Here is a 22,500-nt window from a genome sequence, read left to right on the forward strand (position 1 = left end):
AGTGTCTACCCTATTATTCAAAAGCATGCTTTTTTTTCTTGCAGTTGGTTATGGAGTACTGTTTAGGATCAGCTTCTGATTTGCTAGAGGGTAAGTTCCATATAGTCTTTGATTTTTCTTTTTGCTAGTGCCCTTTCTGAGTACAGTGGGAGGTTGTTTTTTCACAGACTGGTACTTTGCAGATGGTAGAGGCGGTCTGTCTATACTACTCCATTCTGTAGCTAGAATGCCAGTGTTTGTGATGCCAAGGGTAAGCTGAGACTTTCCCACGAGGCCAGTGCTACGTATAGTCAGCATGCACATTTATGTGTTGTAAACTGAAGGTGTAAATGTATATAGCTATGTTCCTGTAATTTGTGCTGCCTTGATGACTGAAGCAGACTGCTTGTTTTCTGAATTTCCATAACAAAAACCTGCAGAGATCACTTTTGTCCTTGCCTTGCAGTTTGTAGGAATAATTACAGATGGTTTTGTAGAACAAGAGACTGATATGACCTCAAAACTAGAACAGCAGCACCTGCAGAGGCATAGGGAATCTAAGCTGAAGTTTGTAAGAACTAGTACTTCTTAGGGCCGTATCTTTTGTATATAAGATATGGTCAGCCAAAGGCATATGCTGGTCATATTTAGGGATATATGGAACGTGCTTTGGGGCATCTCTTTGTAGCAGGTATTCCTCGTTTTCCTGGTTTTGGCTCTTTGGGGGAAAAAACTGGGAAGTTTTCCTTGCTAAGGACCAAATGAGTATTTCAAATATACGTGGCAAGCTGCACTCAGGCGTATCTCCTGGTATTAACAGTAACTGTTGGCCCTGGCAGGAATGTGAAGAAAAATGTGGTTTCCTATGACGTGAAATACATGCACAGGCTGTGCATAAACTCTGAGCTGCTAATGGCCATCAAGGCACAGGAAACTAGTACAGTGAAGATGATGTTTACCTCATAGCTGGCAAAATTGGTGGTGTTCCTTCTCTTTAAAAACACTGTCTCGGGAAAAGATCACACTTACCTTCTTATGGGTTTTTTTGAACTTTTTTCTGTAGTTCACAAGAAACCACTTCAGGAAGTGGAGATTGCTGCCATCACCCACGGTGCCTTGCAGGGGCTGGCCTACCTGCACTCTCACTGTAAGATTCATAGGTAAGGCTAGAGCTTGGTGCTGCTAGATGCCCTTCCATCTTCCACTCTCTGGAGTCTGAAAATTGCTTTGATGTGTTTAAGCAACTTTGGTACAGGTTATTCTACCAAAATTTTCTCTAGTGGACATGTCAGTACTCCTACTGTTAGGGTAGATACATAAATAAAAGCTGTGAGCTGTTAAGGAGTGCGTTTTTTTGGTTGAAATAATTTCATGTGGCTATATCCTGTGCTGAATTCTCTTCTATGTTAGCAATTTTTCTCTGCAGACCCTGGTAACAAAGAATAAACGAAGTGGAGTGATAGAGCCAGACTATTTTTAAGATTAGACATTGTGAGAATTTTTTATGTATGAGTAAGTAAAACTTCATGCTTTCAGAAATCAGTCTATGAAGGCATAAGTCAAGGGTAAAGCTACCTTGGGAGAAATCAGAGCACACAGGCAGAGGAAGATGTTGTAACAGGCTGCTCGTGGATTTTGTTCCTAGATCTGTCTTTCGTAATGTGGTATTTTTCAGGAGTTTGGATTTTTTTGATTCATTTGTCAACAATGTTTCATGTTCTTATTATAAGAGGTTTTTTGTCTTAATTTTGGATGCTGCTAGTATGTCAGGAACTTGTGAAATGGGTGAGAACTAGATTAGCATAATGAGTGGGGAGTCATCAGAATGAGGGAACTTGAGACTAATTTATAGGGCTAAAAGCCTCTTCATAGTTTACTGGCAAGTTTGAGACAGCAAATTGGTATATCTGAGGCTGAGACAGTGAGGGATTTCTATAGACCCAGGAATTATTTGTCATTTGTTAGAATAACTATTTGGGGCGTATCTCCACGTGGTTATTAAATCATATTTAAGTGAAATATTAATTTAAACATGAATGCCAGTTTATGAAATTAATATTATTTTTTTATCAGCCCATTGCATATATGCCCTTATCTGAGCATAAAGATACCTGTTCTGATATATTTTACGTGCTTTCAAAGTGCATTAGATTCTTATTTATAGTAAATGACTCCCTGTATGGACACTATAGAGAATTAGTTTTTCTCAGTATACTCATTAGGACTTTCTAACATGGTGCAATTAATGTGTTGTAAATTTAGCAATTTCACATACTGAAACCTAGCTACTCTGTGTGACCTTTGCATTAGCATGCTTATTGCATATCAAGAACAAAGCTGGTTATTTCTCTTTCAAACTGGAAAAAGTTACTTTGCTGTTGCAGCGTGCTGAGAGCAGCCATAGGGAAAGTTACTGCTAGAAGTACCACGCAAGCCTTTCCTATCTAGCTGGTTTTCTTCCACGGAGGATATTCTGCTTTTTAACTTCTGAGATGGGAAGGCAAGTCTCCTCTCTCAGAAAAGAGCACCATCAAGAGATTTCTAATTTTCTGATAGACTTTGTATCTTAAAAAGGAGAGGCAAAAGAGTGCGCACAACTGGAGGAAAACACCGTGCTTGCCTGTGCTGTGGCAAGTTCCCGTAGACTGTGAAAAATAAAGCAAACGCTGAATGAGAAGGGACCAAAGCTGGCGGGTGGGACAGCTTTGGTTTCCCTGCCCCACAGCAAGGAAGGCAAAACCGAGCGTGACCTAGAATGGAGGGACACCTTGTGGAGATGCAGGAACAAAGCAAGTCTCTAATCTCACCTCCTGAGCTCTCTGAGCATCTCTGCTACCAGTTAGTTCTCATGTCATGCTATGGGATGGCAAAGGATGAGATTATTTTCCATTTAATTGCAGGCACAAGGCAAACCTAAGTTAGCAGTTACGTTTGCTGATACCTAACGTGGCTCCTGAGTCCTCTGTTGATTGTTGTACAGTGAAGGTAGCAGTGGAGATGATAGCAAAGAGGACAGCCTGTGCTGTCTCTTTTATACTTTTGAGGTGTTCATTCTTGCACATACAAGACATCTTTAGCACTTGTCCTCCAGCAGAGGTGAGAGATGCATAGACCCAAAACATGAAGACATGTCAGGATGTATTTGAGAGCACATGTGTACAAATAATTCTGTAATATTAGTTTTGAAGCTCTACTGTCCTGGGAATGAGGGAATAGAGGTTCTTTACTCTGGCTCTGCTGCTGAAATACTGTAAGTAAATTCCTATCTCTGTGGCTCTCTTTATCCCAGCTTTGCCTATCCTGTGGGCTGCCCTTTGGAAAGGCATCTCACCAGTGTTTATCATGCTAAATTTAAAGGGTCTTTCAGCTTAGCTGTTGACCGGGTCTACAGTGATACTGGATTTGTGTTTGATGCACAAATCATTATGCCTCAACTGTTGCACGATAATTCAGTGTATGCTCTTCCTCTGCAACAAATACAAGATAGCTTTGTTTCCTTTCCCCCTTATCTAATTAGCTAGTTTTCATAGGGTCAGAGTATGAGTGCATTTGGCAATACACAGTAACTTGTTTGTGTTGGAGGTCTACTACTACTACTGATAAGTGGCTTTGGTGTTTAGGGACTTTACAGTTGAACACCAGATAAGAAAAGCTGATATTTTTCTTGATGAATTTTTTTGTATAAAGATACATTATATATTTCGAAGACATGGCAAAGAAATATTCCAGACTGTATGGTGTATACAGCCTGGCTGACAGGGATCCCTTAAGTGTATTCCATTTATGTTGAGGGTCTACTTGTGCAAAAGCAAATAGTTTTGCCCATGTAAAGGCATCTGTGGCATACCTAGTGTGCAATTTTCCTTTTGTTATTGAAGTGCTGTATCAGGGTTTTAAGGAACCTGTGATTTTCAGCTGACAACGTCTAAGTAGACTTGAATGTCTTTAGAGCAATCCTCCTTTTATGTCAGATGGGTGGAAGAAAAAATATTTCGGGTATAACTGACAAGTCTGTGTAAAACTTTGAATAGGGTCATTGCCAAGTGTCTTGGAAGGTATGCAAATTGAGTTAACCTTTCTCAACATTTCATGGGCAGTTAATTTGAAATTATCCCACTTACTGCTGGAATTTAGAAACTTATGATGCCAGAGGTGTTGAGTGTATCTTGTGCCTTTTGTATTTCAGTAGTGTCATTATTGTTAATCTCTTAAATGTGTGAATTATCTAATCCTTCCTACAACTCTCATAAGGGAGCCTAGGGCATTTGAGAGATGAAAATTACATGTCCGGTATTGTTTAAGGGTGTCACAGCTGGGTATTAGGATACATCTCTCCTGCATCTCAGTTTGGGGCCTCAACCTTGCAACCATGACTCATCTCCTCTTTTCTTCCCTCACCCCTTACCTTTTTGGGTGCAACCAGGTTTCCATTCCCAAAAATCCCATGTATTTGATTTCTCTAGCTTAGTGGATTTCTGTGTGTTTGTAAATTTTGGAAGTTACTCTACTGTAGCTGGAAGTATACTTTTCTTTTTTTCTTTTAAAGGGATATTAAAGCTGGAAATATTCTTCTAACAGAACCAGGTCAAGTGAAACTAGCTGATTTTGGGTCTGCGTCTATAGTCTCCCCTGCCAATTCGTTTGTGGGAACGCCTTACTGGTGAGTAAAGCCTACAGTACTTCAGTCCTTTATAAGACTGCTATCTTCCATTTCCAGTGTTTCACAATCTGAAAATAATGCCTGGCATAAAAAACATTATTAACCAAGCAGTTTTCTTAAAATCCCTGTGTCCAGCTTTTCAGGAAATGTGTTCTTCCTCAGTGCCCATGAGTAGAGGTAGGCTGTGCAGCACTTTGAAGTGGCACCAGTTCATGTTTTGACTGTTGTAATGCTATTGGCTTAAAAATTATTAACACTTGTCACAGGTGATGGAACTAAGACAACCACATGGAGAAAGGGAATCCTGTTAATCTGGCCATGCAGACTGCAAGTCACACAGCTACTTAAACTCTGTTTTGAAGAAACTTGTTTAAGGGTCACTTGAGTTGCTTGGCATTCCTAACATAGTGGACCAGCATAGCTTTATGCTCCACTTATTTTGTGGCAGACGCCCCAGGCATTGACAGGAGGTCACCTATCACCCAACCTCTGAACGAGTCCATTTGGCAGGAAGCCTGCTTCATCTTTGAAGAGCAAAAGTTAAGAGGCCGAATTTTTGCAGGCAGGACCCGCTGCTTTTTCCCCCCACTCATCCCTTTAATCCTGGACCACCGTATTTCCCCACTGTTCCAGATTTCCCTGTTCCTTTCATAGCTACACTCACAGGCTGCATATATCTGCTGGAAAACTCTCCTGGTGTGCCAATGGAAAACCCATCATCTCTGGTGAGAGTGAAAGTGATGCCTTTAGGACTCTTCCAGCCCTTGCTGTCTGCCTGCAGGTACAATGCCTTTGAGAGTGGTGTGGGTCTCCCACGTGACAGCATGTTGTGCTAACAGCAAGATGATCAGATTGGCCTCTTACTTTCCTTTCTTAAACTGCCTCTTGGAAGAGTTGCTAGTGCAGGCAAGCATTGTTTCATTTCAGCATGGCTTTACTCAGCTCCATGCTGGCTCTTTAAGTTCTGGTCCGCTGCACTGCTGAAGATGATGAAACCATCTCATTTTAAGTTACATGCTGGGAATCACAGTTTGTATCCTCTAACCCACATGTTTTGCACTGTGGTTGGTAGGATGGCACCAGAGGTGATCCTTGCTATGGACGAGGGACAGTATGATGGAAAGGTGGATGTCTGGTCTCTTGGGATCACGTGTATTGAGTTAGGTGAGTAAATACTTGGTAGCTGAGATGAATAATTAACTGTTTGCAATATTTATTAGGAAATCCTGAAAAAATGGAAGATTCTTATTCCTCAGAAGCTGGTTTTTGTTTTTTTTTTTCTTTAAAAAACCTGTCTTGGAAAGCATTGACAGTTGAGTTAAACCTTTTACTCACTGGCAAATCAAGAGCAAGCCATTAATGCTGTTGTTCTTTAATGTTAATATGGTGTGCTCAGTTATTCCTTTAACTAGAGGATTCTAGTCTTGTATGAGAGGAAATTATAGTTTGTAGACTGTATTTTTCAAGCTGGATTTTGAGAAAGTTGTTCCAGCTATTATGTCAAGGGAACTGGTGTCCTAAGAATTGTGCGTCAGAAGGGACCTACATTTAATTTTCAATTCTTCTTACTTCCCCACTCTCTGAAACAAAAATCCGCAATCTCAGCTGAAAGTTTGTGACATGAATCAACGTGGACAGGTTCTTTACATGAGAAGAAAAGGGTTTGCACTGCAAAGGGCAAATGATACGCATCCATACAACCTGAAGCAGATGTAGATGTGATAGCAGGTATACAGAGCAGATGTGTGCATTTTAAGTTTGAATATTGACATTGCATGTGCTGAGTAGATTATTTTCAAAGATAGTTTTGATATGGATTATACTTACCTTAACAGCAGTACCTCACGAACTTATTGTGAGGACAAGTTCACTGAAAACATTATTTATAAACGTTTAATCAGCAGAAATATATATGAGATAACAAAGAGGAGGACGTACAGAATGGGAAGAAATTTTGACTCCAATATGGAGATGGTAATAGTGTAGATGACTAGTAACTTCCAGTGTTGTATTTCGTGTGCCAGCACTAATGCCTTGCTAACACAGCCTGTATTTTGATATAAAGAATGCCAACATCAGAAATTTTAGACTTCTGTTCTTCCGCATGGCCGCTGATTTTTTTTTTTTTTTTTTTTTTTTTTTCATGCAGAGTTTAGGCATGTTATGGCCTCTCAAGGAGTAAATCACAGTAGTAGAATAGATGTTATGCTACCCTATGTAGGCACTAAGTCTTCATACTAGAATTTCTATGGAGCTTTTCAGTCAAGAGTCTCAAAGTCACTTTGCATAGTTGATGGGTTTGCTTTTTTTAATATTACCCTTTTAAGAAATATTAAACTTTCTTTCTTAAACTTTGAACTTTGCCTTTGCATGATTCCATATCTGAACATGGGGTCAGGTAGCAGAGGGAGGAAATTTCTTTGAATGCTGTTGTTTTAATTTCTTGTGTAGCTGAAAGAAAGTGGTGTTTAAAGAAAAGAAAATGCAGTGGTTTGCATGCATGCTGCATGTCAATGACAAGTGATTGCTCTGACCTGACACAAACTTAAAAATCCTGGCATCATTGACTGATTGGCATGACTGACCTTAGATGGTGGTGAAAACTAGCTTTTCTCAATTTCTGTGTGAGATGTGCTGCACTCCTGAAAGGTCAGGGGCTGCTAGATAGGTGTCCTTTTGGTGCAAGGACTAGAAAGAATTTTAGAGAGAGTTAACAACACATCTGGCAAGTGAATTTGGCAAACTGTCCCACTTGCAGGTGACTGCCGATGGCAAATGAACCAGGCAGCCAGCCACTCTTTTCCCTTAACACAGATGCTACAGCAGTGCATCAAAGATCTGTAGGGATTGATACATAAATTTCCTAGCCCTGACATGCTGTATGTCTAAGCTCTGCTTTAGTCGGCTTCTGCTGATTTTACCATAGCAGGTCAGGTGTGAAATGTTGCAGTTAAGGTAAAATTTACTGGAAACTTTTCCTTATAATTTGCATCCTGTTCTCTTCGGATTTCATCATCCCCTCTTCAAATGAATAGCAGCTTTCTTTGAGTGGTTGTCCTGGTCTAACCTAGAATATTAAAATAAGTAGCCTAAATGTGATGATGACAGTAACGAGCTATTGATTTAGCCGTGATACCCTGCTCATACTTCTATATCTTTCTCCTTTTCTTTCCAGACTGCCTTATCACACCTTTCTCTTCTCTTTCTAGCTGAAAGGAAGCCTCCACTTTTCAACATGAATGCAATGAGTGCCTTATATCACATAGCCCAGAACGATTCCCCTACGTTACAGTCAAATGAATGGTAAGAGAGCTATTACCAGAATTTTTTGTTGTTTGTTTTATATCCCTGAAAATGCTCCGCAAAACTCTCTGCATGGTTAAAGTCTGACAAGAAAAAGTGTTTGTTGCAGTGTAGTGATTTGACTGCGTTCTCAAATAATACTCCTTTAATACCTCTGTGTAGGCAGGCTCAATTTTGACCTTCTGTCACTTTGACTGTGCTACTATCTAAATGTGTGGAGGTGTTAATTATGGGGCTGTAGATGCTGTAGGAATTAAAATATTCTTGGATGCATTAAGCCAGCCATAGCTCAGCTTCAGCAAAGTTTCCAGCTGCAAAAGATCTCCGATAGAAGAATTATTAGCATTGCAGTGCAGCTGAAATATGGAGAAAGGGAGGGGAGAGGTACACGGAATACAGAGGTAATTAGATGTTTTCAGTGAGTGACTTCAAAAGTTATCAGAGTTCTGTGGCCAGTAACTATCCCCATGCTACAGGCTTGTTCCAGAATCTGGGCTTGGATGCAAGAATGCTTTGTTATTCTGTGGGAGCAAAGGCGTTACGCCGTTTCCTGTTCTCTGTACCCAAGAGTGGAATGTAGCTATGGAGTAGTGCTTGACAGAGTCTGCAGATGGCTTGAAACAATAGCTCCTGGAGAGGTGTGAAGTTCCCCCTGTTACACTGCTAGGCATTTAAGCAGCATAATTATTTTACTGCTAATCACTTTATCAAAACCACTCTACTTCAGTTTCCTTATTTCATCGTCTCCATTTTGTCCATTTTTCAAGATTCAAAGAACTTGGTCTTGTATCTGCACTCTGATACCCATGGTCTTCTTTGCAGAATTTGCAATGCAGAGTAGAGACAACTTGTGAATACAGCATAAGAATCAGTATTCTTGATTGCAAGCAGTTTGTTTATAGTCACCCGTTTGCTCTCTGTGGCTTTGAGAAGGGAGTAAGCAAGGTGCCTTTTATGCCGCTTTCGAGTTCAGTGGCACCTAGATGATCAGTTTTCTTCTTTCCAGTTGTGATACAACCTCATATATAGCCTAAAGTGTTGTTGAACTAAGCATTGTATCAAGGCACTTCACTGAGTCAGTGTTACAAATGGTGGGAAGCTTCTAGAGAACAGAGAGCCATTTCATCGGCTAACTTAATGAGTGCATTTCTGGAGCTACCAATAATTTCATTGTCATCTATTTTTAAGTAGTTGAAGAAAATTTAAAATAGTGACTGGTACACATAGTTCTTGCTTGGTTTTCAGTTTGTGGTTGGGGATAATTGTGTGTTTGTGTTTTGTTGCAAGTCTTTAACTGTTTGAAGAGCTGATGGGATCAACTTACTCAGAATTTGAAAAAAACAGTTAATTTCTCTGCCCTAGAACTTAAGAACAAATTAGTCAAGGTTTTTCTTTTGCTGTGCACTAATAAGTGTGCATGTATTCCACATCCTAAGCTTCTTTTTAATTTAGAACTTTTTTTTTTTTCTATTTACAGGTCAGACTCCTTTAGGGGATTTGTTGATTACTGCTTACAGAAAATACCTCAGGAAAGGCCATCATCAACAGATCTGTTACGGGTAATTTGTCACATCTTTTCCAGAAATTTTGGAAAAATCTGTTTGTGTACCAAAATAATTCTAAAGATGGTGAAAAAATATTTAACCTTTAAAAAAAAAAATTGTTGGTTTTGCTCTCATCTGAATCAGTAGAGTGTTGAGTTCTTCTAAAGAGTATTTTAGGCTGTTTAACTTTGTTTCCTGACTTTGCCTGTTATGTCCGTCACAATTCATATCACAATATGATGCTCAAGAGTCAAACTACTGGAGAAAAGTAGAGGTAGGCTGTGTGGTAAAACAGTTATACTGCTGAGTGAGGAGTTATTTGGGGGAGCAGCCCAGCACCTTGTTCCTCTTACACCCCAGGGCTCTGCAGAGGTTACATTTGTGTTGGAGAACTTGCAAACCTCATGGGATAGTAGTGTGAGTAACAGATATTTTTTTTTTTAGCTGAAGGAAGGACCTGTCAGGAGGAGGGGGATAGAAGGATTTAATCTTGATTTTTAGTTTTTTAATAGGGTGGGGTTTTTTTCCAAGATAATGCTGTACATACTTTAACTGAAAGTATTATCAAGGACAAACAGGTCCAGAGCTGGGTTAGTTAAATATCTGTGCTGCAGAAGTGAATTCCAACCAATAGTTTTCTGTGTAGGCAGGACTTAGGAGTGTGTTTCCTACTGCTTTGAAGAAGGGAGTTTTCACCAGCCTCTCTGCTATACTGTGCTGTCAGTACAATGTCCTGAGTTGTGACCATGCTGCACTATGTGGTCTCTGAAAAAGCAGACAGTAGTGAGGGAGGAAACTGGAAGCAACCCTGTTCGCCCTCTAAATGGGGGCAGAGGGAGTGGAGAGACTGTAACTTGGTGCAGCTTGTGTGAAAGTGAAGAACTTCTGAGAGCAGTTACGAGGTTTTGTGTAAAATAATGTAACTGTTAACTTGCTGATGTTCCTTTTTTTTTTTTTTGCTTACCTTCTCCAGTAAGGAAAAAATGTTATTTTTCTGTTGTGTAACAGGCAGTACTTGCTACCAAGCTTATATGCAATTTCAGTGAGATTTAAGTCTTGTAATTTGCTACAGGCTTTTTCTGTAGAAGTGATAGAAAATCTAAAAAGCCATTTTAATTGCTACTCAAAATCTAGACTTAACCAGTCTTTATAAGATGTATAGGCAATAGCAAATCTTTTGCAGCGCTACTAGTACTTTGAGAATTATGCTTCACATGATCAGAGGATTGAGCTCTTAATAAAGATTTACAGATAGAGGCTGATTATTTAAAGGAGCATGGGTATTAGAGATGGAAAGAGACTGGATGACTTATGTTTATCTCCTGGCCAGAGCAGGATTGTTCTGTGTGGGGTGCTCTGAACTGTCCTGTCTTACCTGGTTTTTTGGCAGACACTGAAGAAGTTCAGGAAGGTTATCTTGACCTTTTTCTTCTAGTGATGCTAATGTGAACATGATTAATTCTTTATCTGTTCATACCTTTTGAATATGTATCTTTTAATGATCTTTCTGCCTGATCTCAGTTCAGCTCTTGTTTTTGCTCTATTCATGTAAATCATTCATTTGGGCCTTTCTGATCCACATTTTGGTTTGGTTTTTTGTCTAGTGTTCCTCTGGCTGGACAGGCATTTCTGGCACTAATATACATAATGTGCAATGTTATCCCAGGTGTGGTTACGTGGGAGCTGGGAAAGGCAGGCTCTGCTCTGCTCTGTGGTGTTACAACAGGAGGAGGTTTTGATGCTGTGTTCTGTTGACTGCTGTCTGGTGCAGAAGTCCTGACAAATTTATTGATAGGACAAGGCGTAATGGCTTTAAACTGAAAGAACGCAGACTTATATTAGATTTAAGGAAGAAGTTCTTCCCTGTGAGGGTGGTGAGGCACTGGAACAGGTTGTCCAGAAAGGTTGTGGATGCCCCATCCCTGGCAGTGTTCAAGGCCAGGTTGGATGGGGCTTTGAGCAACCTGGTCTGGTGGAAGATGTCCCAGCCCATGGCAGGGGGGTTGGAACTAGAAGATCTTTGAGGTCCCTTCCAACCCAAACCATTCTATGGTTAGTGCCAACTGTAGATCCCACCTCATATTATTACTTACCAAACATACTCTGCATCTGTTGTTGTTTGGTTTTTTTTAATAGTGTATTTCCAGACATCACTTTTTTTTCAACTTCTCTCTCTAGTCATGCAGTGTTGTATTTTCTATCTGTGTTTCTGATCTCCATTTTCCAATCATCTCTGTCCTAGATGGGTTTTGAGCAATTGCTCTTGTTTCATTAACATCTTGTAACGTGTTTGCTTCTTTTCTATATTCATGCATCATACTTCACTGTTAAAAGTAGCACTAACAGGATAGGCCTAGGTTAACTTCTTCCCCAATTAAACCACCAAACCCAGAAGTTGTTTATATCCCCTTAATAGTTTCTATACTAAACCTAATTAATTAGAATTTGTTTTGGAAATAACTGTACCATTTTGGAAGGTGCCTTGTACAGGTTCATAATTTCCAAGAGCATGTAGGAGGGGGACCTGTGCTGGGAGTGATGTGTCCAAAATTTGCCAAAGTTTTGTCAGTGAATCATAAATCAGTTCCAGTTTAAGTCTCAGTTTACCTGAGAGGTATAGGAACTGCTTATAGCTCCAAGGGCTTTCTGTTTGGGAAATTCAGGAGCAGCCTTCCATTAGAAGGTAGGGATGTGTGAAATCCTGTCCAGCCCCTTTTCCATCATGCTTTTTGCTTTTTTCTTTTAAGTATTTCCTTTCTTTAAAATTGATTAGTGGCCCTGCTATTCCTCTGGTTGCCGTACATAGCTGCTGGTGAGAATTGCATTGCATGCTGCTGTTCCACACCAGGTAAACAGGATTCAGTTTTTCCTTAAATATTTGAGCAGAGGAATTGCTAGCTCCATTGAGCGTTTTGCTTAATTTCCACAGTAGGTTAGATTGCTGCTCTGTGTCTACCTGACAGCCTTTTCATGCTGATTTTTGTTCTAAGGCTACCATTCAGCCTTTGTTTTATGGCTTCTCTTGTTACTCTTTCAGCTCAGTAAAATGCATTTTCATGGATGTTTCTGAGCCTCTTGGTTCTTGAAGAAAGAAATTGAAACCCTGCGCTCTTTACCGAACAGCTAGCTTTGCATTCGCTTCTGTCCTTGCTTTAAGCCTGGACCATATAGAATATTTAACTCTCATGCCTTCACTCTCCAGGTAAAGGCTGATGAACGAGCTTGTTTGTACTCTCTCCTCAGTGCCTGGTATATTTTTTTTCCTGTGATACATTTGTGCTGTGGCACGTAACCAGCGTTTTGTTCTCTGGTTCTGCTTGCAGCACCCTGACAATCCTTTGACCAGCTAATAGGTTTATGTTGTGGGTTTCAGAATGATTCATTCATGTGGATTGGCAGCCTTTCTGCTCTCTAGGAATAGTGTAAGTTCATTGAAGGATATGATTTCATGAGTACCTTAGGTTGGAGTCTGTGCAAACAATCGGATCTGAGATCTTATTCTTAGATCATGTATATGCAGTCTTTTTATTTGGTTTAGACTTTCAGAACAGCACCCTAGATGTTCCCTCCTGCAGTAGCTCTCCCTAAAGCTTGTTAGACTGTAAGAATGAAGACCTTTTTGTCTTTTGAGGGTTTTTCACTTGTCTGTGGTAAACAGGGGTAGAGCAAATTTTTTGTGGCCACATTTTCCTAGAGAACTGAATTTTAAGTGAGGTATTTGAGAATGAATTCGGTTTCCCTTCACTATCCCGGATGAAAATAGTCAAATGACTGTAGTGATATTAAAATGCAGTTGAAATAAAAAATAAAAAATAAACCCCCCAAACTTCCAAAACTCTCTCACTAATATTTTTTCACTTTTAAAGTGAAAAGCAATTATACAATTTGTTTTAAACACTTTTTTCCCTGTTTTTCTCAGCTTACATGACGTTCCCAGGAGACTTGCGTTCCATTAGTCACTCTTCCAGCCAACTTGGTACATGCCTTTAGACTAACCTTTTCCCCCCTTTGAGTCCGTTTTGGTTTTGTTGTTTGCTTGGGGTTTTTTTCCTTGCAATTTGGAGAAAGTAGACAAATTAAGTCCTTTCAGCCTTCATTTCTTAGAGTTGCATGGTACCTAGCAGAGGGTTGCCTACATCTCTTATGTGCAGTTTTGACAATTAGATAATGCAAGTAACAGTCAGAATTGTATTCTCGCTATACAAGACCCTTTTGGTTTTCACTTCTGTGCGTCTGCCCTATGGTTTCCATGTGGCTGCATTCTGATATTTGAGTAGTGCTTGAATATGAAGGACATAGTCTTTCCAGTGAAATGAGTATTTGCACTGCTAAAGAATATGCATAAACAAGCAGACACTGGACATGCAGGATGGATTTAAGTTCAGGACTGTTGTTCCAAATGCATTACTGCTTTCTAAAAATTATCTACAATGAGATAAAAATTATTACCTTTTTTCTAATCATAGATAAGCTGCAGATTGTTGCTGTTTATAGAGAAATAAATGGTGGTTATCTGTGTTGAGGAGCAGAAATTATTCATTTTGCTTTTGTGTGAAATGATGTTTAGAACTTTTAGCCATAATTCAAAAGTAAATATCATCACTACTAGCAAAAAATTGATAGTGAGATGACTAGCCGCCCCCATTAGTAAAACTCAAATGCACAACAGTTTGAATTCAATTCAAAACAAGAAATAAGCCTGTGGCATGATACTGTCCATGTTATTTACAAATCGTTAAAAGAAGATCAGCTTATCCTTTCAGCTTTTTTGTATGTAAGACTCCTGTTTTAAGGAGGACTGGGTTTCATGTATCAGTTACTCCAGCTACAGCTGGATGTATTAGTTCTTGAACTTGAGGAATGGCAACATGTCTAGGGTAGAGGTGCTTTTCCCTGTCCTATGGGACACTGAGTTCACCAGGTGTGGAAAGATATGTGAAGCCAAGTGGGCAGACGTGACCCTCCTGAGAATTTCTTTGCAGGTAGGGTCCAGCTGTTGAGGGTCTCTAACAAAAGGCCATCGTGGCATTTGCAATACAGGGTAGAGAACAACTATGTTTCCCATTTCTCTCTTTCACTGTTAAAGTTTCCAGAAGCATGTAGAAGATGTCTGTGCCTTCTGGCCATCTCCCATGGCACATACTAAGCAACATACCCAACTGTAGTGATACCATATAGAACATTGGCTAGTGTATACTCAGGCTGTCTACTTTAGTCAAAGGTTAATGGGAAAGCTGCAAGGCTTTCATACTCTACTGGCAGCTGTACAGTTCAGGAGAATGTATCTGTGAAGTCAGAGAAGAGCTTTTAATCATATACTTAAATTCCATTGAAGAATTTATTGTGAAGCCTGCACTTAAAACCTGCACTTCTAGTATCTCCTTAGCAGGAGTTGGTAAGAATGTGATTTTACTTTAGCTACCAATGTTTCGAGTATAAAAAAAAAACCCAAACAAACCTTGCAGTCATCTTATTGGTTTATGTATGAATCAAAACAGATAGATGCAGGATAAGCTTAGGCAGGTAGTCTTGCATAATCTTGATTGATTCTTCTTTGTCCTTTATGCATTTTGTTCATTGTAAAGTCCTATGCCTTTGTAAGGTTTGAAGTGGCACCGTCTTGTACCTGGTATGCTTCAAGTGAATGAGCTCAGGAAGGGACAAATCAGCTGTGTTGCCTGGAGAGCTCAGAACACCTGACCCTGGTCCAAACTGTTTCACTTCAGACAGAAAAGTGAATAAGGGAGTCGGGGCCAAAGAGACCTTGTGAAGGGTCAGCCAAACCTCACGCCTCTCCATCCACTCCCCAGCTTCTCCTGCTGCTGATGTGCCCGTGCGCATGCGTACACATGCACATCAGTTTCAAGCAGCAAAGTGATTTTGCCTCACTTCTCTGTACTCTACATTTGATAGAGTTCTGTGCTTAAGCAGATATTTTGACTTCTGAACAAAACATTTTGCACCTCATGCCTGAAAGCTCATAGTGTGTAGCATGATCAGTTTGGTTATTTGATGTCATGGTGAGCCCAGTCAGTGTATTTCAGTGCTCAGTGTGTTTGGAGTCTTTCATAATGGGTATTACTAATTACTGAATATGAACAGACCAATTACTGAACATGAACTGTCTTTTCAGGTGTCTCAAAAAAAGTCACTTTGTCCCTGTTTTTACATCAAACATACTAGTGTCATGTCTGAAACAATCTGTTTTATTTCCTTTAATTTAGCATGATTTTGTTCGCCGAGACCGACCACCAAGGGTACTAATAGACCTCATACAAAGGACAAAAGATGCAGTACGTGAACTGGATAACCTTCAGTACCGGAAAATGAAGAAAATCCTTTTCCAAGAGACACGGAATGGCCCGCTGACCGAGTCTCAAGAAGAGGAGGAGGTACTTTTATTTTGTTACCATTTGCACTGTTATAATTTTAGGGCAGGTGAGGTGTTCCTGCCATTAGGGGGGCAGAACAAGCACAGCCTAGGTGAGGATGCAATCCATGTTATTGGAATATCATCTGGATCAGCAGAAAGACAGGATAGGGTAATGAGCAATAATAGGCCTTACTCAGTGTTAGATGTGCATTTATTGGCAGCTTTAAAACTTTGGATTTATTTCAAATGGTGGCCTTTCTTCTGAAAGCTTTAGGGAGAAACCTGTTTGGAGGGAGATTCTCTGTGAGAAGAAAGCTTCTCACAGCCTGTGTGAAGAAGGGTCTATTGACAGTCCAAGCTTTTCTTTCTCATAAGTACAGTCAAGACCACTTGATTAATGTTAATATTTTTTTTCAATTGCCATAACTTTACTGTAAAGTAATTGGCCTACCATGAGCTGAAAAGCAAATCACCAAATTAGTAAGACTTATTTTTTAAAATTCTTTAATGTTGAAGAAGAAAAAAAGTTAAAGACGTAAAATTAAGCTTCAGTTTAATCTTGTAATAAACAACCCACTTAATCAGTTTATGATAATTGACACTGACACTAACTGTGGCTTACAGAAGGAAACCAGTCATTTTTCAATTGATGAGCTTAGGTGGAAATTAATGTCATTTGGTGCAGACACATTGGGTAAATAGAATCCATGACTGGTTCTCAATGAAAAAAATTGACAGACAAATTGATGTTTGTATTCCTTCTTCCTGCAGTATAGCTAGATAATATGCAGTGAGATGCCCAAGCTCAGCATATAGTCAGGGACTTGGTTTTGAGGTTTGTGTATGTCACATGTTCCTTTAAAGCTAAACCAGAGCTCTGGTTTAAGAAATGGGCGAGCCTGGGTGTCAGGTAGGAGAGCATACAGAAGGAGGGGACTGGCACTTAGCACTGTCCTTCACTTTGAAGGAGATGTACAAAAGGAGCAAGAACAGCAACCACTGTGATTAAAGCTACGAAGCGCTCACCTCTAGCTAGCCAACTTCTAAACTTCAAGCTTAGTTGGGGGGTGGGGTGATTGTCAGACTTTTGCACTGAAACCTTCAAGCTTTTTCTACCCATCTGTGAAAAGCTGTTAGAAGGGTGACAGGGTAGGAAAGCGCAAGGGAATGGGTTCCCCACTTGGCTGTTCAGCAGATCAGAGCTGAACAGCTAAGTGGGATACATGTGGTAGTAGTTGACTCCAGGATGTATCTTCTTCTGTTCCTCCTGTCCCCACTCCTCAAAAGAGAGGAGGGAAAAAAGATATTGCATCTCCAGGAATTAACACTCTAATGAAGCTCACACTCTGCATGTGCACAGCATGCTCTGCACTGTGTTTTACCACTGAGCTTGTGTACCATGAAAGGAGGTTGTATTGCTCGTGTGTATCACTAACTTGGCAGTAAAAAGAAAACCTAGCACGTGCTTCAGTTACTACTTAACTGGTTAACAGAAGCTGCTCAACTGTTAATGCCACAAGACAGTTCCTTTTTCTACCTTAGACTTTCTAAGGTAGAAAAGGAGCATTACAAATCTTTAACACTCAAAATATTACTAATGCTTTCATTGGAGCTCTTGCAAGGAAGTTAAGGTCATTTGGAAAGTATTCAAGTCAGGAAGTCAATGTTAAGGTTGCATATGCAATCTCATCTCTGCCCTTTGTGCATATACATTAATTAATTGCATAGCCATATCCTCATTTCAGATGGTTCGTTATGTTATTTCTTCTGCAACTTTTTATAAGCATCCTGGAAATATTTTCATTCTCATGTGCATACGTTCTCTCTAAAAGAGTATTATTTTGTATTTTGGATTTTAAGTGCTCTCGCGCAGGCTCTGAATGATCTGTTGATTGCTTAAAAAATAATCACACAATCAAATACAAATCTGTCGAGTCTGTCAACTTTATCTTTCTGTCAGTTTCCAACAAAATGAGTACCCTGTTAATTGATTTGTAATGTAATTCTCCCCAAGACCACTTTGGAGGCCAGGACAAACTGGGTGCAGTAGCAAGCCATTCATTTTGGTGAATCAAGGCTATTTTGGACCAGGAGCTGAAGGACATTCAGAGTTCTCAGTCCTCACTGTGAACTCCTTGCAAGCCTCTTCAGTGCCACTAGTTAATTACAAAGAACTCCATAAATTCTCTTAAGTCAGTCCGGATTAAGCACATACTTTGGGATTACTGTGCTCATATGAGTATGCAACAAGAAGAAAGGCTGCTAACTTCTAATATTAGTCTGTAGAATCAAAAATATGTCCTATACAAGGAATATTTATTTACGTATGGCTACATTACAGCAGTTTTAATCACTGTAGTAATGCAGGCTCTTCTGAATCAGCTGCTTTAAAAGTGAATGAAGAATTTATCTTGGCCAAAAGCACAAGATTAAAGGGGTTTTTAACTTGACAAAATGTAATTCCTGACTGCTTGGGACATGGAGGTTAAAACCTCTACACCTGTTAAGCACCATGTGATATTTATCAAATAATAAACAAATGGGTTCATTGTCTTACATCTTTTCTGATTCACAAAGTGTGTTGTAGCATATCCTGACCTGGAACACTGTTTTAATACAAACTTAGATCACTCCTTCTAATTATGAGACTTCTCCGCCAGCCATCCAGTATTCCTGGATGTCTCCTATTCAAGCCAAGAGCCATGCCCAGACTTACTGATATGTAGAAAAAACTGACTTGAAGCCTGATGTAGTAAGATTGCAGGCGAAAAAGCAAAAGCTAACTCCCCATATGGAGTATTTCATAACCCAAGCAACCTTGAGAAACGTAGTTGCTAAAATAATGAGCAAAGAACCTTTAACTCTGCAGAGCTGCCTTTAAAACAAACTTTGGGCACTGCAGGCACATGCTGGGCAGGTGATCTCCTGCAGTATTTGTAACTGATGCCCCTTGTTTTATAGGACAGTGAGCATGGATCAAACCTGAGTAGGAAGATGGACAGTCTGGGCAGCAACCATTCCATCCCAAGTATGTCTGTGAGCACAGGCAGTCAGAGCAGCAGTGTGAGCAGCATGCAGGAGGTCCTGGATGAGAGCAGCCCTGAACTGGTCATGATGCATAGTGACGAGAGCACAATTAATTCCACTTCCTCCGTTGTTCATAAGAAGGTATGTTCTCTGGTGCTCTCCATAGTTTCCTGCAGTCCCTGCTATTGCTCACGTTGGCTCACCTGCGTAGGGCCCAACCATCAGTGTGCTGTGGTCTTGTGCTGAGCCATCTGCTGAGAGCAGGAGCTGGTGCCGGGCTTGCCAGAATCAAGTTCTGTGTTTTTTCTTTAAAAGCTAAACTGCATTTAAATAACCTCTGAAAAGAAAAAGAGGCCGCTAATGGAAGGTAGCGCTGTCAGTGTCTAGGCAGGGTTGGCACAGATTTAGTGCATGCCTCCTTACCCAGCCCTGCATGTGCACTTCTTCATCTCTGCTTGTAACATCCGTCCTTGTTTCCTTGTGAATGATTGTACTGTATTATGTAGTATGGTGACAAGTGGTCATAGCAGCTAAGCTAACCATTTACCAGTCACAGTGTATGATTAAAATCTGCTTGCACTTGGATTTCCCTCATGAGAAGTGGAAGTGTGCAGAACTTTGGACCCTTCCCACGAGGTATGTTTTGAGTCAAGTTCCACTCAATGCTTTTCTGCTCTTTTGCTGCATGTTGTGATCTGTTGCCTTTTGTTTTCTTAATGCTAGATATCAAGCTAAAGTTGTCTAGCTGTAAGTCAGCATCTAATCTAAGATTGTTTGACTAAAATAGTTTTGGCTTGGCCTTAGCAGTGTCATTTGCTAGTGGGCAGGAAAAATGTAGGTTGTTTGTGTGAGTGCGTTCGCAAAGAGCTTCAAAGTGTATGTATGCTTTTTGCCAGAGGAGCTAAAACATTACGGCAGCATGAGAAGTATGAATTTCTCATTTGTAAGGTTACAGTAAAGCCTGGTTTCAACTAACTAAATATTTGTAAGCAATTTTTCCTCCTGAAATACTGTGTGTGTGTGTAATTGGATATTGAAGCGCTTATAAAAGGGAGCTCTCAAGAAATTTTGTCTTCAGCTAAAGATTGCCTTACATATTTAAAGATACTGGCAGATAAGTTGCATAGGTTTCAGGGGTTTACATCCTTCTGAAATACATTCGCAATAGCACCTTTGAGAAGATTTTATTTTCACCTTTCTGGAAAAAACATTTTTAGGTACAAAATGCCAGCCTGAGGAACCATCCTGAATGAAGAACGGTGCAACTGATTATATGTTTTGGGTGGTTATAGTTGGAGCTCTTTCTCATTTTGTGTAGGCTTCAGAAATGTGTATTAACTTTAATTTCACACTGAATAGCAGTCTTATTTACATATGCATTAAAATACAAGTGTGAGGGACAGATTTACACAGTAGTCATATGTTACAATATTGCTGACTGATCAGTGTCATTACAGTTGATGAAAACAAAATGTGAGCCACTCCCACCAGACATAAATTGCATTTGTGAAAGAAGTGGAGTTCCTGCTTGTTTTAAGAATAATATTTTGGCTTACAGTGATTGTATGACACCTGAAGTACAAATACAGGAAGATTTCTGATGCTATGAATTCAGTCCTCTTAAACTTCTGTATAGCTGGGTTTTTTTTGTTGAGATTAAGACATTCAGTTGGCTAGAATGCATAAACATGACACCCCATGAAAGTTTTTGTTACCTGGTTTGAAAAAACAGGGTCTCTTGCATACTTGTAATGGAAGTATTGTAAAAGAAATCACCTGTAGATCACTTAACACAGGTGTTTTAGGGTAATTTTGGAAGCACAAAACCCAGGTCTGCACTGATGGTCTTTACAAAATAGTTAACAACTGGCTGTGATTACTGATTCTTGCAGTGGAGTAGGTACCTTCTCAATTGGCAAATGTTACCTTCCACTGTATGTATGCATAAGGCAAATTTAGACTATGTGTAGCAAGATGTATTCCAGTCTGCAAATATATTGTTTTAATTTAGTACATGATTTTTTTTTTTATTCTCTGTTACTTTGGGGAATGCAATTTTAAATGGCAAACTGCTTCATGTGTATATTACGTATATATTAATACATGTGAAAAGACTAAAATTGGAACAGTAGACTTCAGGGGGTTTATATACACATACATCTCACCCGATTTTCAAGGTAAAGTTCCTTATTCTGAAAAGACTTCAATTTGTCTCTGTGCTTGCTTTAACTGTGTTTCTGTAAACTGTGATGAAGCTAATCCACACAACTTGGTTTTGTTCTAGCAGGTGAGAAGTAGGGAGTGCTGAGTTTGGTAGCACTCTGGAGCCTAATCACAAACAAAATGGAAAGAACCTGGAGTTCAAGTTTAATCTAAGCTTTTGTTTTGCATTTAATCAGCCTTTAAAGGCTAAAAAGAAAATACTGATGAATATAATTAGCCAGCTGTCTCCATTATGTGAGCATAGGGTCACATACGAGATTGTTTTGACATGGGTCAAATCAAAGTGTTGTGTAAAATTATGGTATTCCGCAGATGTGTTAATTAACAATCTCTGGATGTACCACACTGTGTAGAATGACCAAGATGGCAAAATTGCCTAGACTGTTGATATTTTCTGAGGCTCAAAGCTCTAAGTGTCAGAGGCCTTTTGATTTCTTTGGACCACAGCCCCAGAATGTCACATGCAATTGTAAAATGTAGGATGAAAGAGTCTGTGGTCATGTGTGAAATATAGTTCCCAGCCTTCAGTGCTTCAGGCTGCTGGTTGGTGTGAAGAGCCAGTTTGGAGTGGCATTTACTTGGTGTAAATCAGGAGCAGACCTCAGGCTCTCACAATATGACCTGTGCAGCGCTAGGCTGGGAGAAGCTTTAAGTATCCCTATCAAGCACTCCTAGCATCTATACTGTGACCAGTTAGTCTGAGACAGAGACAAATCATAAGAAAGAGGCTGATACAGTAAAAGCATTTGTAAATAACTTTTTGTTTGTTTGTTTTAAACAGCTGCTAGTTGGCTGTAACATCCAAAAAATGTTTTGTGGTCATAGGGTAAGTGAAATGACCTGCTTCTGATCTGGTTAATATTCACTGCCTATACTAGATCATGATAGCCAAAATGCTTGGGTTTTGCCTGATGGAGAGTAGCAGCTGTGATAAATCCTCCATGAAAAGCAGGCACAGACTCACCCCTTCCACAATACAAAAGCTTTGGGGCAGCAGTAGAGCTCCATGTTTCTGAACTTGTGCTTGGAACAAAGGTGACTCCCACCTATCAGCAGAGTAGAACTTGTAGATTGGAAGAGAAATCACTGGACAGGAAGAAAATAATAAAAAGCCATAATTGAATGTGTAGCTTGTTATATAACTTAGTTTATAGCTGTGTCCTAAACTCCTGAGAGGAAAAAAAATTGCAATAATGTCTGCTACTCAGGCAGGAAGCCTGCATCCTCCCTTCCTGGGACCTCAGTCCATCTTCAGGATCAAAGACTGCTTCCTCAGGAGGATGCCTTAATTGCCACCAAATTCTTTACAGGAAATTCAGATGTGCAGCTTGGATGAACTGTCCTGCTAGAACTTTTCCTTACCCCTTTCCAGGTTTCAGATTGGTGACCTC

General features: G+C 39.9%; 1 protein-coding gene across 7 annotated transcripts in view; it reads left to right on the forward strand.

Annotated features, from left to right (window-relative positions):
• The window catches only part of TAOK3 (TAO kinase 3), a 94,799-nt gene that overhangs the window by 48,939 nt on the left and 23,360 nt on the right, over window positions 1-22,500 (forward strand). For 4 of the 7 annotated variants that reach the window (XM_075041796.1, XM_075041795.1, XM_075041794.1 and 1 more), the window contains 8 exons: window positions 45-90; window positions 1,043-1,139; window positions 4,526-4,639; window positions 5,712-5,803; window positions 7,849-7,942; window positions 9,420-9,501; window positions 15,711-15,878; window positions 18,821-19,027. In XM_075041796.1, the coding sequence (XP_074897897.1) occupies window positions 45-90; window positions 1,043-1,139; window positions 4,526-4,639; window positions 5,712-5,803; window positions 7,849-7,942; window positions 9,420-9,501; window positions 15,711-15,878; window positions 18,821-19,027 (900 nt within the window). Of the gene's footprint in view, window positions 1-44; window positions 91-1,042; window positions 1,140-4,525; window positions 4,640-5,293; window positions 5,421-5,711; window positions 5,804-6,277; window positions 6,368-7,848; window positions 7,943-9,419; window positions 9,502-15,710; window positions 15,879-18,820; window positions 19,028-22,500 lie in introns of those variants that run through there. The other 3 variants (XM_075041798.1, XM_075041799.1, XM_075041800.1) reach the window with 3 other exon arrangements.

The sequence above is a fragment of the Buteo buteo genome, chromosome 11 (assembly GCF_964188355.1).
Source record: "Buteo buteo chromosome 11, bButBut1.hap1.1, whole genome shotgun sequence".
NCBI classification, from domain to species: Eukaryota; Metazoa; Chordata; class Aves; order Accipitriformes; family Accipitridae; genus Buteo; species Buteo buteo.